Here is an 18,122-nt window from a genome sequence, read left to right as displayed (position 1 = left end):
ACTACCTGCTTTGTCACTGAGGCATTTTTACAATTGTTAGTCTGGCATATGAGCAGTGTTATTGTGAGGTTTCACAGAAGAAGAATGGCTTAGGCTTAAATAAATACTAATGAAAGTATAAAAACAGCAAAGCACTGCAAAACAGGCCTAGGACCTAAAGATCTAAGATGTATAGTTATATTTTAGCAAAGAAACATTAATCAAGTACAACTGTACATCAATTCATTGCACATCTTCATTAAATCCAGTAGCACATTATCAACTCAGTTAGCTTTATTCATCATTCATTCATCATTTTTTAATGATAACACTGTGGATAATAATGTACTTTTATTTTCCAGTGTTATAAACCCATATCAAAGAGGCAGAGGCTCAGTGGCTGAGATGTGAAGACAAAGTGCAGTCTTTTATATTATTATATTATATTATTTTCAAGCTAACAGCGAACTTTATTAAGCACTTAAACGCTCAGTTTGGAGGAAATGTGTGGTTGAGTTATTATATTTAAAATCAGGGAGTGAAGCTATAAGAAAAACACAAAGGAAAAATAATGTCTGAACAGCCAACGATGTGCACACTCACATAGGGTGTCAGCCATTGTTATTCCATGATTAATCCACTGACAAACATCAGGCCAATTAATCTACAGCAGTAATTAGGAAAATCTGTCTGCTCAGTGGAGCTAAACCGAGGCTGTCATCAGGGAAGCAGCTTTGGGTGACAGATCTGTCCAACATGATCGACCATGTTTAAAAACGCCAGGTAAAAAAAAAAAAAAAACAAAAAAAAAAAACACAATGGACACTGACTCAGTGGTGGACATGCAACAATAAAAAGACTGAACAAAGCAGCTTCTTCATGCTTGAAAACATTCCACTTACCCTGACTTGTCCTATGAACAAATTGGCCTCTTCTTCTCGAACAGTAAAGTTAGTGCTGATGGTCGGGTCAAACTGAGGGTCGTTATCGTTGACATCAGTGACGACTATGTTCACAGTAGTGGTGGATGTCTGAAGGAAAAAGATAAAGACCAATATTATGTAGAGTTCCTTTACAGTGTGCATTTATTTTTAAAGGCAAACATCATAAATGCAGTAGAAACATTTTATTACATTTGAATTATGTCTTCTGGGTAAAAATAAGAATATAACCTGTGAATGAATAACTTATGAGGCGCCTGTTAAAATGAGATTTCACATGCTGAAGTTAGAATAAAAGGTTCAGAATCAAGGAAGATTTATGGTTTATGGTTAAGAAATTACAAACAGCAAATAATTATTTTGTGGAAGCAGGTTTGACTGTGGGAACCCAAAGATAAAGGGCTTTTTTGCAATAAAAATGTATTGACTGCACGCGATTAGTTAATATTAACATGGACATATGAAATATATATATAAAAAAACTAATTAAAAGTCCAAATTTGTATTTCAATTTACTTGTTTTTTTTTTTTTAAAAAGGTACCAAAGCCCCATCCCTTTACATTTGGTATCATTTAAAAGCCCTAAATGTCCTCTGTAGATTGGAAGGAGTTAATGCAGTAGTATGCAGTGGGTGAGAGATATTCAGGTTTAAATATGTCCTCCACAGGAGACAATTTTGAACTACTGGTAGTCAGGAGGATATGGCATGTTTTGCAGGACAGAGACAAACAGATGTGTACAGTTCACATGGCTCTCTGATGTTTTAGTGCGATTGCTCTTCAATGAGAATTTAAACATTTCCGAAAGCATTTGCAATGTTCAACATATTGTTAACCAAAATAGGGAGTTTGGTTTTCAACTCTGCAGGTCTTTCCTCAGAAAACACATAGCAAAAAATAAGCTATATTTTACTTCAGTGCAGGTGTAATAAAACACTGCACCAAACCCTGTAAGAAGCAGTATCAGACCCATAAATAATCCCTTAGCGTAAAGGGTAAAAGCATCACACTTATAAAAAGCAGACTAATTAAGAACATTAGCTGTATCATAATAGAGTGTCCAATGTTAAATTGTTGGTCAAATTATAATGATTTTTTTAAAGCCTGAAAGGGATGTAAGAGCTTGTCAAAAGTAATTCCTAAACAGTCACCTGAAGTGCCAACAAGGACAAATTAATTAAACAAATTCATTTAGAGGTATTATGCATGTAGGCACGACAACAACTCTGCTTAATGTGCAACTTTCCCCATTGACATAAATGGATGGTGCACCTGTGTAAAATACAAAGCAACAATGCTGTTCAGAATTCAGAGGGAGAAGTGCGTATTGATCACTACACAGTTATCAAGAGGAAACTGTACAAGGCTGTAGGCTGAAAGCATAAAATCAAATCAATCCCCTCCTCCTTCATCAGATCACTTTTTCAACAATTCAAAGGTGCAGAATCTTTCAGAACTGTAGTCACTCCACGAACGTGTATCAACACTGGCAGTTTTTTGCGCCAATTGCATCAGATGATGCCATAGTTAGAAACTGTTATACTCATTGCTTTGTTTACACTGAATTAACTCATGTTCAATGGCTTTATGCAGGTCTGATCTCAACGCTCAGTGGGCAAAGCAAATCTGCCCCCAGCATCATTTTAGGTGTTCATTCATCTGCAAGGCCAACATGGACCACTGTACTGCTGCTAACCTTCAAACAATGACACAGTACGCACTTATAGCATGTCTATAAATCAACACAGAAAAAAAAGCTGAATATGCACAACCTATAGCATCTTTTTAGTGTCCTGGGACGAGCATGTATGCAAATAATGGTGTAAATGGCCTCCTTTGGGGGAGGGATGGGTGGGTGGTGGGAGGAGCTGGCATGGAAAAATACTTCCCAGAAGACAGCTGTTTGAAGTTGCCCTGGCAGATGAGACACTCAGCACATGTCATGAAGAAAATGACCTAGTTAATGTCACCTTCATCTCTGTGTCCGCTGGGAAATCCTTCTCCATTGTTTCTTAGTTTCAACTTACATAATCAGTCTATTCATGTATGAACAGACTGCTGTGGCAATCCTTCCTATAAAACCATCCATGTCTCTGTTGCTGTTTTATTTCCAGGCTCTCTGTCAGTGTTGTGATGGAATCTACTTATTTTTTTTATTATTTCACAGAGGACCTGAAGCCAATTAGTGTCTCTATCCTGGCGTGGGTGTTCTTATCAAAGCCAAAAATCTTACCTCTACGGGCATGAGTGTGATTAATGAGCTACTATTATTTATTTAACATTAATGTGATGTCTCATCTTCTGTCCTCACTAAACCAGAGGTGGCTGAGGGTGTTTTGCTTTTAAGTGACGATCCTGACCAGAAGCTATGTTGCAGGAGCTGATACAATCAGGCTGTTAGGAGTCATGCACTCTCTCCTCTGAGTGCAAGAAGAACAACTTTAACCAGCATCCTGGGGTGATTTTCTGAGATCTAAACTCTGCTTGGGCATTTTGATTAAAGCTTGTAGAGCTGTGAATACAAATTTGAATCTGTCACCCAGATGACCACACCTTGGTTTGCTTCACTTCTTATGTCAGGTTTCCATGGATACCGATGTTCTGTGCTAATTACACATCTAAACCCCCAGTGTTCCTGTCCCTCTCTCTGTTGCTCCCTGTCCCCTCTTCCCCCAGTCTTCCCCTTGTTCTCTGCGGGTCCATGCAGCACTCTGTTGCATTGAACGAGTTTCTCACCCCCCACACACGACAAACCTCTACCTCTCCCTCATTCAGCTTCCTTCCTTTTGTGACAGAATTTCTTCCTAGCTGTGACATTTAGCCCACACAAGTCAGCCTGTAATTTACTCTGTGGACAAGATGTGGCACACACACAATTCAGGTAAAAGGTGTCTGTTTGTACAACCTGTCCATCAATATTAGGACAAAGAGCAAAGGCCTGTGGTTACCTCATTCTGTGAGGTGAAGCCCCGTCTTACATGCTCTTTATTTATTTGCTCTTTTCGCTCAGACCCTGTCACTGTCCATCTCTTCTGGCTCTCCCACTCTTGCTGTGACACTCTTGCAGTCCTGGGCCTCTCACAGATACTGGGACACACTTACGTGAGCTGCTTATATAGCATATCTCCACTTGAGCAACACACTACAGCAGTAGATAAACAGGAGCTGTAACTCTGAGTGTTTATGAGTGTACAGGTGAGAGGGGGCCAATCAACACTACTCTCGTGACAGCTCATCAGCTAATGTTCATTACCTATCACACACAAGCATCTTAAAAAGGAAACCACATTCAACCTCTGCCTGGAACAGAGACAGCTGTAAAAACTGTGCCGATAAAGTGAAGTGTAATTAAATTAGGACAGTTTATGTGATTATCAGCTCTCGGTGGCATAGCAGCCAGCATTCACTTCCATTCAACTCAGCTCTGTGAATGTACACACTCAAAGTTCTCTCTGGTACTTGTGTTTGAAAAGCGTCAAACTCACCTGTTTGTCTGATTGTTAGTCCTCCCATATTTCTCTCCCCATATTTAAATATGCCACAGTAGCTGTTGCATATTTAAAGAAGACAAAATGACCAATGTTTAGGTAGTCATATGCCCTCTCAAACTTTTGTAAAATTAAAACTCTGCTCAGTGGGTCTGGACTTGTAGCCAAGTGCAAGAAGTCCAACTTGGGTTGGAGCTTATCCCAGTTATCAACCCTGGACAGGTCACATGTCCAATGCAGGGCTAACACAGATAGACAAACAACCATTCACACTGCACACTCATAGCTATGGCCGATTTATATTCCTCAATTAACCTAACAAGCACAACCTTGTAAAATAGGAGGACGCAAGATTAACCAGAGAAAACGCATGCAGGCAGAATGTGCAAACAGCCCAAAAGATCAATAGTCATTCGCCATAAACGTCCAGCTCTACATCAGAAAGGAGCATGCAACCTGCTACACCAAACAGTTTTGGTCTCTATTGATTAGTTCCCTTTTTGTGACAATTGTGTGATTAATTTATGTATTTATTTTAATAAAGCTCCAATCGCACTCCACCTCTTTGCTTGTAGTGAGAGTTTAGGTTGACTGTGACGCTGCCCACAGAGACTCAACACAACTCCTTAGAAATCTATATATGTGTGAGGGTATGCCGTGTTAGCTTTAACAAACTCAATGTTATCTAAATTATGCTGGCTGCTCTGCTACTCCTTTAGCTTCCTCTAATTTCTTTAGCCAACTGAAACCACAGATACATGTCAAATACATGCACCAAACCAATGCTCTGATTACCTAATTGACTACAATCCAAACACAGCAACATATACAATGGTGCCATATGAAACAGAAGGTATTTCCCATTTGCATTACAAACGTCATGGTGTGCCAAAAGCTGCCCCTTGTAAACATCACATTAGACAAAACACAGTTGAGGTCAGGCTGTAATTTCCCATTTAAAAACATGCACAATAATACAGATGCTGTTACTGCCAGCTCCCTTTGTAATTGTAAAGAGGAACACATGGTGATTGACAACCACACTGGTTTGAATAAAGGGAAATGACTACACTGAGAGTCCTGAAAGTTGAACTCTACCTCACAGCAGCTATTTCTTTTTTACAATGGTTTCAATTAATCAGTAAAACAACTCCCACTGAGGAACTTGACAGGTTACCAAAATAACACAAATACAATTTTCACAAAGTATATGGACTACATGTACTTTTTGTTGAATTGCATTGCAAGAGCTGGTGCTCCTGGCTCCAATGCCACCACTGATTTTATGAATCTATTATTAAACTCTGAGGGGTTCCAGGTTTGATGAGCCAGATCCAACATAATAAGCTTGTCTGAGCATACTGTGTCTAAATGTCTATAGATGGTCAACCTTGAGGGACCAGGCCTTTAGTTTAATAAAGTGGGATGTGTCTCACCCCTCCAGGGTTGCCGTCGGAAGCTGTGACAATGAGACGGTACTGATCAGTGGTCTCTCTGTCCAGTGGCTTACCCAGAAGCAGAAGGCCAATCCTGTAGAGAGAGGGGTCAGAGAAGACACTTGTGTTACTGTTACAAAAAAGGACACATAAGCAGCCTTGTTTTGAATCATTCTTGCGTCACATGGGAAAAGAACATTCATTTGAAATAATCTGTTCAACACCTTTGAATGCTTTATATCTGAGGCATTAGAGTGTGATTTAGAGGAGTGCATTTCTATTTACTTCCATTTTTGACAGATTTATAAAACATGCTTACTGATGGTGGAGGATGGTGTTTGGGGCGAAGAGCAGGTGGGAGTTTAAATGCACCCACTCTGTCTTTCTCTGTGTAACCACTCTCCTGCTCCCAACACACATGGACTACAGACAGAAAGATTCATGTTTTTCCTTCTAATGACTGCAGCAGACACAGAGGACCTCCTGCTCATTCACAAGGTATAATGTGGCATACCAAAGCGTAAATGCATTGCCATGCAGAACGCTGAATTATCTTTGTTTGCACACAGGCACACGGGACACACGAATGCAAGTGCAGCCACACGCAAATACACACAGCATGCACTGAACAATTTTACAGCTTCACTCAAGAGAGGCTCTGCCAGATTGGCCAACAGAAGCAAAGACGAATGCTTCTGAACGCACAGCTAGATCACCATTCCCTGCTGTCGCCCTGTCCCTTCACATTTCTAATTTAAAGTTCCTGTGGCCAAACAGTCGAAGCAGAACCTGACCACTGAAACTTTGAAACTCATTTTAAAATCTGAGGCAAAATCTTATTGATCAATATTGTCTATTTCTTTAAGCAAGTGCGTCTAAGTTGAACACACAGCATTGAATCCACCACTGATGATATTGTGGTTCGAGAGGGCAAACACTGCTTTCTAAAAACACCATAAAAATTCAGCACACCATCCTTTACTGTCTGCCGTGCTCATGTTTATTTATGCACAAGCAGAAGAGCAGAAAATAGCCCTGTGTGTACTCAGTGAAGTCAAAAGGTACAGGATGCTATGATGTGACTATGATATGATGATGATATGCATTAATCACTGTCATAATTGCAGTGATAATGATGATGATTCTGATGGTGATGACGACAAAGATTAGAATGATTAATGCAGCTTTGCTAGCCTGGGGAGTATTTTTCTCACTGCATCTGGAGTGCTGAACTACACTTGAGCGGTTGGGTCTGAGAGGTTCACTGATCATGTGTGATAGCATCCTGCCTCGTCTCCACAGCCAGCACACATAAAAAGATGTCAGACGTGTGGGATGCCGTTAACAGCATTGTCTGGAGTGTCAGAAGTGTGGGTTAGACGCTATCCTTTCCAGTCACACTAACAGTTGATCTTTCATTCCGCTCAGATCATGTCTCTATATAGTAAATTGGACTTGATGCACCAGGCATGAGTTCCAGGTGCCATGAATGTTTTACCTGAGGGCAAGTCTTGTTAGATAAGGTCTCACTAAATGCCGGTTTTCACTTAAAGAAGATTTTCATCGTAGGTTTGATGACTGAAATACTGTTGGAGATGGTAACAGAATACACAATGGCAAATTTTCCTGAGGGGATAAGTAAGGTATCCAACTCTTACTGAAAGGAGATTAAGGCATGAATGTGTTAGTTACTTCTAAATTAATGTATTCATAACTGCCTCTTAACAACAGATCAGTGACTGTTTCCCTGGACACTCAACACTTTCCTGAAACTTTTTTTTCAGATGGTTGACTGAATGCAGGACTATTTTATATATATATATATATATATATATATATAGCAGGATCGAACCAGCGACAAATGAATCTGAATGTGTGGAAGTGAACCCTTTTGGAGTTTTGAGGGTTGAAAACACAAGAGAATGAACTCAGGCTCAGTAAACTGCACAATCATCAAGAACACCAGCTAATCACTTTTTGATTTATCATGTGCTGTGTCAGCACCTGCTTTAAGTTATTATATTATATTGATAGGCTGCTGAGAGCTTGTGATGTGATTGTAATGTTTCGGTCACGTAGTGTCTATAGTCATATTCTTATAAGACTGTGTCTTATATAAAACTGTGTTTTATTTATTTATTTATTTAAAAAGATTCCTGTCATATCTGCAATAAGAACACTGTGGCAAAAACAGCTGCCATTACTGTGCTTCACATTATCACTATAAAAAACATGGATCCTCCCATAAAAGGGAAAAAAAAGCAGGCAGTGAGCAGATTAAGGCAAACAACAAAAGGCAGATATACAGTGCTGGAACACAGCTTGTCCTTGTGGAGCTGGAAGACTGAGGATGCAGACAAAAAAGGCTTTAATCAATTAGTGAGAAACGTGTTTGGCAGTGCGCTGTGTCTTCAGTGTCTTCTCTCAATATTTGCTCACTTATCCAATGGATGAAGAGAGGTACTCATCACTTCAGTGTTTTATGGCTATTATTTGCTCCATAGCAGTAAAGGGAGGTGACTTTCCTGGCTGGTGTTCATTATAAGATCTAAGGTAAGACTTCTGTGTTTTATAACAGATATGAGGCGAGAAGAGCTAGAACTCATCAAATAGTTTTATTTTGTGTGATTATTTGCACAGATTTCTCTTCAGTCTTGCAGTTTCTGGTAGCTCTGACCTTAAGGGTAAGTACGTTTCACTTTACATAATGAACAATAATGGTATTCAGATTATTCAGATGAAGGCAGTTTGTCTATTTTACCCCTCAAACAATGTGTGAACTGTAACCTATAATTAAGGCATTTATAACTAATAAGTATAAAAGTTGTGTTAACTACTAAATGAGCCAAAGTAAAAACTGAAATGTCCCCTCACCAGACCAGAGGTCTTATCACAGGGACTTAATGATTATAGCTACTGCCTGGTCTGCTGCTGTGTTTGTTTTCATGGTCATCGCAGTGAAAAAGAACCGAAAAAGACATTAAGCAAAAAGACTTTTGTTGTTGTGTCGTCCTTTTGTTTGTGACTCCTCAATACATATGTTCAATACAGCTTTTGATAAAACACCCTCTGCACAAGAGGATTGTCTTGTTGCTTTGTCTTGTTTGAAAAGTTTCCTTGCAATAGATTTCCAAAAACCTTAGTTGAGCTGCAGATGAACAAAGCATTTTGTATTCATTCATCACATGCACTCAGCATGCAAAAAAAACAATAACATAATCATACACAAAAATACTACAGTCTCCTTTTACAATATCTACATCACTGTTTCCCATCCAGTGTGCCAAGACACAGTAGTGTGCCGTTAGAGATCACCAGGGCGCCGCGGAAAATGATCCAATTTCACTTAATTAGTCCGATAACTCTTACTCATTTACGGTAAATAATTTGTCTTAGTTCATGCCAGTTTCTTAGTCTATGTATAGTGTATAGGTGTGCCGTGGGATTTTTTTTTACATGTAAAATATGTGCTGTGGCTCAAAAAATGGTGGGACATGACTCTGAACTTTGAAAGGAAACCAGAGAAAGTGCTGGATAACTGGACTCACGTTTCAGAGAGGTTGAAGACCTTCTGGGAATCCCCACTCACAATGCGGTATGTGATCGGGTCATTTTCTCTGTCTGTGGCCTGGGGGAAGAAAAAAATAAGTAATGGAATAACAGGACTGTGAAGGTCATACAGTATCATGAAAGCTAGAGGGTATAAGGTAGGACAGTTAAGCAGCAGAGTGCACTGGGGAAAAAAAGCATGTGGAATATGAAAGAAAATATATATATATATACGTCAATGTGTAGTTTGTCCAGTAGAGTGTGCTCTGCTCTGGTTTACAATAGTTTCTAAACAGTATGCAGCACCTGTAGCCATTATGCATAACAGCTAAGCTACCTGTCATGCTTATCTTATTTATTGACTATGTAGCAAGAGGAGCTAGCAAGCTATTGTTGTCAGCCAATATATCCTTGTTTAGTTTTTTTTCTTTTCAAACTCCCCCGTAAAATCTTGAAACAATGTACCTGCCGGGAATTCAAAAACTGTAACATGAGTCTCTCACCTGCAGATTGAGCAGAATAGCTCCTATCCTCATGGCCTCACTGACTTCCAGGCTGTATATCAAGAGAGGAAAGCGTGGGGGGCTCTGGTTGTTGGGCGGTAAGACCTCAATGTAGACTGTAGTGATGGAGCTCCTGTCAGACAGCAAAGCACTCTTCATTATTTGTTTATCAGTGCCTAAAATATGCCTTCTTGGACTGTAGCTCACAGCAATGCACACAAATGTGGAACAGACTACTGATTATTTATTTATTTGTTGTGTGCTATGATATGATCTGACATGAGTAGTGAAGTAATATTGTCATTGTGGTAACCTGTAGCCTACCGCAGCTTGTTTTAATACTGGTTGTTAAAAGAAATCTTTGTTTTGCACATCCAAAAAAGGACCTCCAAATCCCCACTACAATTTTTTTTTGAAATCTTTTGCTTTTCAAAAAGATTTTACAAAATATATAAATAAATCACAGGATAAAGTGGAGACAGTGAGCGAAATATTTCTAGTCGCTTACAACAGTTCGTCACGTCTCAATAATTTAACCAAGAGACGACTTTCTGGGCCAAGTTGTGAATTACTTTGAGCACATTTTAAATTAAATAGGTCTCGCAAGACAACACCAACCCCCTTCAATTCCAGTAGATATACAAAAATTAAAGTACATGCAGAAAAGTTAAAAAATAATCAAAGCATCCCTTAATAAAAAAGTAATAGACGACAAAACATTTTAACAAGCTCTCATGCCACCGAGCGGAACTGTGTTAGCGAGGTTCTGTACCTTCTCTGGGTCTCTGGTGCATTGTCAGAGGCCTTGACAGTCAGTGCGTACGATCGTCCCACCGTTAAAGTGACACCAGGCGCCACGGTGATGCGTCCAGTGCGATTGCTAATGATGAAATGTCCTTGGGCACCAGCCAGTATCTCATAGGTCACCAGACCGTTCAGGCCCTCATCAGCATCCACTGCTGTAAGCTGAGAGAACAGAGGGAGTGACAGACATAATGTGTTTTACTTACGGGGTTCACAGACACCAGTGACATGCTTAGTAAACCAACAGTAAATATTTGTTATATAAGCAAACGAGAATATCATGTTTTCTTTCATAAACTATCACTTAAAATATTTTGGAAATAAAGCTCGGAGACTGTTAGATAAGGAGGTTAGATAAGTAAACATAAACATATTATATATATAAATCCTTCCATGCTCTTATCATATAAGTTAAGCATCTACCATTTCCTTAAAGCCAATAATTTAGGGCATCCAGCTGCTTGTAATTATGAGCCCTCGTGGTGTAGCTTCATATCTTTAAGGCTTTGAAACTTTAATCCAAGCAAGTCCGACCTCCTTTTTCATGCTCCTGACATTGGAGTAAAAGCAGTAACATCAAATAAGCAGCAGCGTCCTCAGGGGGCCTGCAGCTCTCATAAACGGCTTAGAAAATCGGTTAAGCGGTCATACAGACACTGGGTAACCCCTGGCCTCATTTCAGGCGAGGGTGAAACTGCTGCTTTTTTTTTTTTCTAAAAAACCGATTAAATTTGACCTTTTCATTGTCTGACTTTTTTTGGGCGGCTGTGCTGAAAGGACAGATCAGCTGAAAGACAGGAAAGATCAGGATCTGACTACCAAATGAGAGACACTGGAATGATGGAACTTCCCGTATTTATAGCACCACGAGGGTATGGATTTACGCTCTGAGTGTAAAGGGTTTTCTCTCTTACACAACGTTCCTACTAGTTGTGCTGTACATGCTTGATTTGGCTGAAACAGAAAAAAAGGACATGACCTTTAAAGCCAGCGTACAAATGAAACTGTTCTAATCATAATCCATGAAAATCATCAAAACAGAACAAAATAAAACCAAGAAAATCCAGTTTTAAAGCAAAATCCTTTTTAGCACAAAGGGTTAGGGCTGATAAATGGTTATCACTGATGCCTTCCACTATGAATTACACAGAACTCTGCACTGAGGACACAGATAAAAACATTTTTCTCTGACTTGTCTGTCCTGACTGCAGATGTAGATGAAGGGAATTGTTCCAAGGACTTGACTGTCAACACAATGCACTGGATTGTTGTGGTTATTTGCTTTGAGCGTGAAAGAACACGTGCGAGACAGATTCTGTTTGATGGGGGACAAAGATGGAGGACTAGAGCAGGGTGCCAGAGCGAAGAGCTCAAAAGAGACGGGGAAAGGCGAAAGAACGACTGTTGGATTGATTACCTGTAGCACCGTCTCCCCCGGCTGCATGTTTGTGAAGACTTCAATGCTGTAGGAGACCTCGGCAAACGTGGGCGTATTGTCGTTGGCATCAATGACCAGGATGTTGACTGTTACTGGGCTGCTCTGCTGGACGCCATCTGATGCCACCATCTGTAACCACACGAGAGAAAAAATACTTTACGACAGCTCTAGAAACACAAGACAAAAAATATACCAAGGTCCAACTGATTTCTTTTCCTAGCTTGAGCTCTCAGATTTATTTGGCTTTGATAAAGTGAAAGTGTAAACATACTTTTTTTCATGTTTTCACGGCCACAATAACATCACTTCACATATCTATTTTTGTATATGTTTATTTTTTATTCCCTCAACAGTAGAAAAAAAAAGCCTTTGAGAAGATGAGAAGAGTGTGCTTGTATAAAGCTCGCCTAAAGGACAGTTTGCAAACTGAACAAACTACATGCTGATTTGTCCCTGGCAGCTCTGATCTCCAGTACTTGGCAAGGCAGAAAGAAAATGGACTGAGCAGAACAATAAAACGAAGTCTAGGAGAGAGGAGATCTGAACAACAACACTGGCAGCAGTGAAATACACGCTACATGTTTCTGTAGGGGGGGGGAAATTGCTTTCTCCCCCCAAAAAATTTGCACTGAAATGGAAATGACACATCTTGCTGGTTACACTGTATGTAAGGAGGGTAGAACAACGTATGCGACAGCGCTTTTCTCTCCCATCAAACATTTCTTCTGTTTTCCATCCTGCCCCAGGGGAGGGGTGCCAGCCAGCTTTTGGACAGCCACAGGGGGAAACGCAGAATCACATTTACCGAGTCATCCTAATTGTGTATATATAGACATCTTGTACTCATAACCATGTGTAAATACTGAATAATGTAGTACACAGACAGCAGACGTTCAAACAAACCATAACAACGTAATCTTTGAAGGCTGATCGACATCTGATCTGAATGTGTTTGATTTTGAGACTTGATTTTATTAAAGCAACTGTACAACCTTCAAAGTGAATGATCAAGTCAACATAATGCTAACAAGCATTCAGAAAGTCTCTTTGAAATGTCTGATAGTATCTGTAATTAATTGCTCCAAGACTGTGTGTTTAGTCTTAAATATCGTCTTCTGTGACAAAACATCTGATGTGACTTCCACACAGTGACATTTATGAAATACCAGAGCAGGTTTTCCTTACAAAGATGATGTTGTGAGTCACTCTGTCCTGCGGTCTTTTATAGACTGAGTTCATTTCTATCAAATGCATCTGCTGTGTAGGTCACAAGCCTTTTAGCAGCACTCAGGGCCCAACACAGAGTCACTGTGCTTAACGTGTAAAACAGTACCAACAGACTTAGTTACTCATGTAAAGCACGAATAAAAAGCAAGCTGTTACACAGTGTGAACAGACAGCTGGGCAGATTAAAATAGAAGCTTATAAGGTCTGCCAGATGTACATGAGATGGGATAAAAATATGATTCGAACATATAGACAGTCTATTAGTTTAGCTTGTGTGTATAAAACACTTTAGAACTGAAGTGTGAGATATGACTCAGTGGTTTGTGCATCTGCTGTCGCTTTTAATCTATAATTTGATCACTCCTCTGTTTATATTCAAACTCATTTAAAATAAACAGACCATTTTAAACAGGGCACTTGCATCATTTGAGCCAATTGTGTTTAATTGTGTTTACATGCTTCATTACTTGCCCTTTGAAAACCTTTCACATTACTGTCAAATACAGAGAAGAAGCAACAGCAGAAGAGGAAGAAGAAACTGAACAGAATCCCCTCACTGCCCACCTTAAATATTCAACTTTTTGGCAACAAAAAAACAAAACGCTCACAAAACCAAACTGGTCGGTTGTTTAAGGTCGTTTACAAATCGAGTGTTTCTTAGATCTAATGCACCCTTTCAAAAGCCATTAATTTTTGAAAAAAAAAAAGTCCATGGTAAGTTGCACATTTCTATAAAACTTTCTCATGTGCAAGGACTGTTTCAACCTTCTGGATGTTAACAGCACTCCTAACACCATAGTGAAGGACCACAACAAAGTGGACTATATTTAGCTCCAACAAGCCCCCAGCATCGACAGTTTCCCTGCACACCTTCTGCGTGTTAGTGTTGCTAAACACACATTAAATAGGTCCGAATTGTGCTGAGCTGTACTCCTGGTGGTCATGACAACAGGAAAAACCTGACAGTGGTGTCGTTACCATTAGAACATCTGACAGCAGAGTACCAAACCAGTACACATGCACATTAATGATTAAGACTTACATTAGCATCAAACTCAGGACCTATTTTTAAAGCATTCGACATGCAGCAGGTCTCTGGAAAAAACATTCAAAAACCACTAAAATATTCAGCAGACAACAAGCATCATCTTTTATTCTGGATGAGGCGGATGTTTCAGAGAGATGGCGAGACGATGTCACTGATGATCCAGTGAAAAAATGTCTCTTTACATCCGATTCTGAATGAGGCATCATTCACAAGAGCTACGAGGGCTCTGGGAATCTAAAGAAAGGAATGGCGAACAGTCACCCCCACAGTGGCAGCCTCTGCTGTAAAGTGTTGTCAGAATGGATCTTAAGCTTAAAAGCTTTCTTACAGCACTTAGCAGCGGTTGAGCTGTTCATAGCCCAAACCACAGAGAAAACTACAGAGAAAACTACAGTACACAGGATAAATAAACCTGTGCACACCGACCGCAAAATGCTCTTTGTCCACACAGACAAAAAAACACATTGCACATTAATAAAGTGCTGATGTTGATGTTCATAGCACTTGTACCCCAACCCCAACCAGCAATACATCAAAACCTCCAGTGAACCAGATCATCCCAGTTCAGAAACTCCTGTGGGCCCCAGGGATCCTTTCCCACAGAGGCACTGTAGGCTCACTGCTGGTTTGCAGATAATCCAAAGAAATCCTCCAGGGTAAGGAAGCTGCTATATTTTGTATGAAGAGGCTTGGTAGTGAATCCTCTATTTACTTTCATAGCACCTAAAATGTGGTGGTTTTTGCTCAGGTTACCCTAGCGATTGAAGAATTTGTCTTCATCAACTGTGGACTGTAAATAAGAAACCTCTGATATCATCCATCAGCTTTCATCCATCAGAAGCACAATTTAGCTGCAACCCAAAAACTGGTAAATAAGTGATCTGAAACAGCAGCCACTTGTCACTCAGTGTTATCATAATGGTAATTTTATATTGAGGTTAAAGTGAGCCAGGGTAGATGTTTCAGCTTAGGAGGGATGCTTCATATGAGCAGGTATTTAGTGTGTGTAATTAAGTAGAAAATCAAACTAGCATTTTCTGACAGGTCAAAATATACACCACTGTGCACATTGTCAAATTCTATTGAGTCACATTTATTTTGCCCTGATTGGCTCTTTGAAAGATGAAAGATTGTATGACTAAATGTGAATGTTCTGAGTGCTAGAAAAAGTGTGATATTTACTGTAGCATTAATGAGGCAGGTGTGAGCTTATGTCTGACAGAACTGTAGATGAATATAACATATGAAAATTAAGATAATAAATGATCACTATAATGTGCAAATTGAATAAGGAAGCAGTCATCAAAGACATGAAAAGACACACGCAGTGCTGCTGTCCAATTATTCGGTTTGTTTCCTGATTTGTGCCGTCTTGCATATTTTCCTTTAGCTGAACATACAAACCCAAAAAGGTCTGATGCGCAGGCCGCATAACTTCACTGCTATTTGTCCACTAGTAAAGGTCAAACTGCTCTGGAAGTGTCAGGTCAGCTTTGTATCTCCAAGCAGCCTCTTGGTCTAGCACTAACCTGGGACTTCTATTAATATACACAAACCAGGATATGAAGGTCGCCGGGTGAGAGTGCTGCTCTCATGCAGATAGCTACAATGAATAATGAGGCCTACCGTGAAAGTATAGGCCGTCTGCTTCTCCCGGTCCACAGGTTTGAGGAGTCTCAGGTAGCGGATTAATCCAGTTGGGCTGAGCCCGAAGATCATGGTGTAGTCATTCTGGGTAATCTTCACCATAGGGTCTTTCGTCTTCCAACAGAAAGATATTCAGAAAGAAAGGTGTTACCATAGTGACATGAGTGTTTCATCATTTTTTTCCAAGGCTGCAGCTGTGGGGCAGAGAAAACCTATCAAACAGTACATGTTGACATGCCAAAGAGTTGAAAAAAATAATCTGCTGGCAGGTCTTCAGAAAACAGTGGAGAAGAAGCTGAAGAGGAAACCATGAACTGTCTCTATACACCAACATTTTTCTGAGTCGGATTGTTCCAAAAGAGAAGCTTACAGGTGTTTGTTTTTTTTGTTTCCAGAATGTCCAGAGTGAAAAACTTTTTAAAATAGCCCTTTACCAGAGATGTGTCAACACTGCTGTGTTAGTAAATAAACCAGTCCATTATGGAGTGAAAGTCAGCTTCGATTCTTGTCCATCAATAAGTCTTCTTAAGAGACTTTGGTAAACATCAGCACTGGGTGGCTTATTGATTTTGTTATCTGTGTTTCCTCTTTGATTTGCTAATCTTCTCTAAAGACTGAGCAGAGGTATAGTTTAGAAGATCAACCAAAGAGAGTGATCATTTCTTCTTTTTTTTTTCTCCCATCAGCGAAGTTAGTGTATGGGATTAATTCCACTGTGGAAGGTGAACAGCAAAAAATCACAGAGCTAACAAATATTTCAAAACCACCCTATTTATCTAACTAAACACATACAAGCCAGTTCAGAGGATCATTTTTTGAAAGCTGTATTCAAAGAGAATAACTAGAGTAAATGAAGAAATGTCAACCTGTGTTAAAAGAAGAAAACACACCAAAACACGCAAAACACCCCAATCAAGACTCCCATTAGAAAACAAATGTCAGCCTATCTGTGACACTACAGGAATCTGCACAAACACATCATTACTGGAGATCCGCTCAGTGTTTGAACCATTGTTTATAAAATTTGGAAGTAACAAACAAATATGTCTTCCAACATAGACTGCTAAAATGGATAATTAGGAACTGAAGGCTCCAACAGTGATGAGTTTGTTTTTACTCTTTGCATGCATGAACAGCTGAGATGTCCTGACTCAATTTGCAGCAAGATTTGTTTTTTTTATTGTGATAGATCTGTATTAGCTGTGTAAATCATAATCACATCTTTTTTACTGCAGTATAGTACGCCTTCATATTTCAATACTGAGCCAAGTGTTTTGCACAAACAAATGCATTTAACCTCTAGTATATAAAGATCACCTCCTTGAACATAATATTAATGGGAGACCAGTTCAGGCTGTGATGCAGGTTAAATGTAGAGCTATTAAGCCATCAAATCCCTAAATTCAATTTGCTTAAGTGATATTAATACAGGCCTACTTTGAGTTATTGAGTGCCCAGTGCAAGAAAATATAAATATTGGATTAAACTTAGTGTGAGAAGATGCTCAATATTTAAAGTGATTTAGAGATTAAGAGCAAAAAAACTGCATCAGGACATCCCTTACTGTGTGTGTGTATGTGTCTGCAACTAAAAGCTGCCCCTTTACCTACAGGTTTAGCACCAGGAGCCAGCTACAACAAAGGGAAAAAATACAGCAGGAAAACATGTTGTGAACTTGTTACAAACACATGTATGAATGTAGACCTTCAATCAATATTTAATCAATGCTTTGCAAGTGCTTTGTGTTTGTATGCACACATGGATGGATGGACATGTGTAACCTGCAGGCAGTGAGCTCAGCCTGATAAAGGCTCTTTCTCCATCTCTACCTCCTCAATGTCATTATCCAAAGCGATGATTCCCAGGGGGATGCTGAGGTTGGCATTGGCTGAGATGGTTGTTCCCACTGGGGAGGACTCACTCACGTAGCCCTGATAGGTGGCAAACTCGAAATATGGTGCCTGGTTGTTTTCATCCAGGATTTCGATAATGAGGTCAGCATAGGCTGGGAGGGGATGGCCATTGTCCTGTTCAGCCTGGAAAGAGAAGACAAGAGAGAAAT

At 39.7% G+C, this 18,122-nt stretch overlaps 1 protein-coding gene across 1 annotated transcript in view; it reads right to left on the bottom strand.

Moving 5' to 3' along the window:
• Nucleotides 1-18,122, bottom strand: part of LOC114447102 (protocadherin-15-like) — a 111,679-nt gene that overhangs the window by 52,354 nt on the left and 41,203 nt on the right. Inside the window, exons 11-18 of the mRNA XM_028423160.1 lie at nucleotides 17,890-18,096; nucleotides 16,040-16,174; nucleotides 12,118-12,267; nucleotides 10,669-10,862; nucleotides 9,897-10,029; nucleotides 9,393-9,472; nucleotides 5,845-5,938; nucleotides 882-1,010 (exon numbers count right to left, since the gene is read on the bottom strand). Of these exons, the coding sequence (XP_028278961.1) occupies nucleotides 882-1,010; nucleotides 5,845-5,938; nucleotides 9,393-9,472; nucleotides 9,897-10,029; nucleotides 10,669-10,862; nucleotides 12,118-12,267; nucleotides 16,040-16,174; nucleotides 17,890-18,096 (1,122 nt within the window). The remainder of the gene's footprint in view (nucleotides 1-881; nucleotides 1,011-5,844; nucleotides 5,939-9,392; nucleotides 9,473-9,896; nucleotides 10,030-10,668; nucleotides 10,863-12,117; nucleotides 12,268-16,039; nucleotides 16,175-17,889; nucleotides 18,097-18,122) is intronic.

This window comes from Parambassis ranga, chromosome 15, assembly GCF_900634625.1.
Source record: "Parambassis ranga chromosome 15, fParRan2.1, whole genome shotgun sequence".
Classification (NCBI taxonomy): Eukaryota; Metazoa; Chordata; class Actinopteri; family Ambassidae; genus Parambassis; species Parambassis ranga.
This window is presented reverse-complemented; position numbering and strand designations above follow the sequence as displayed.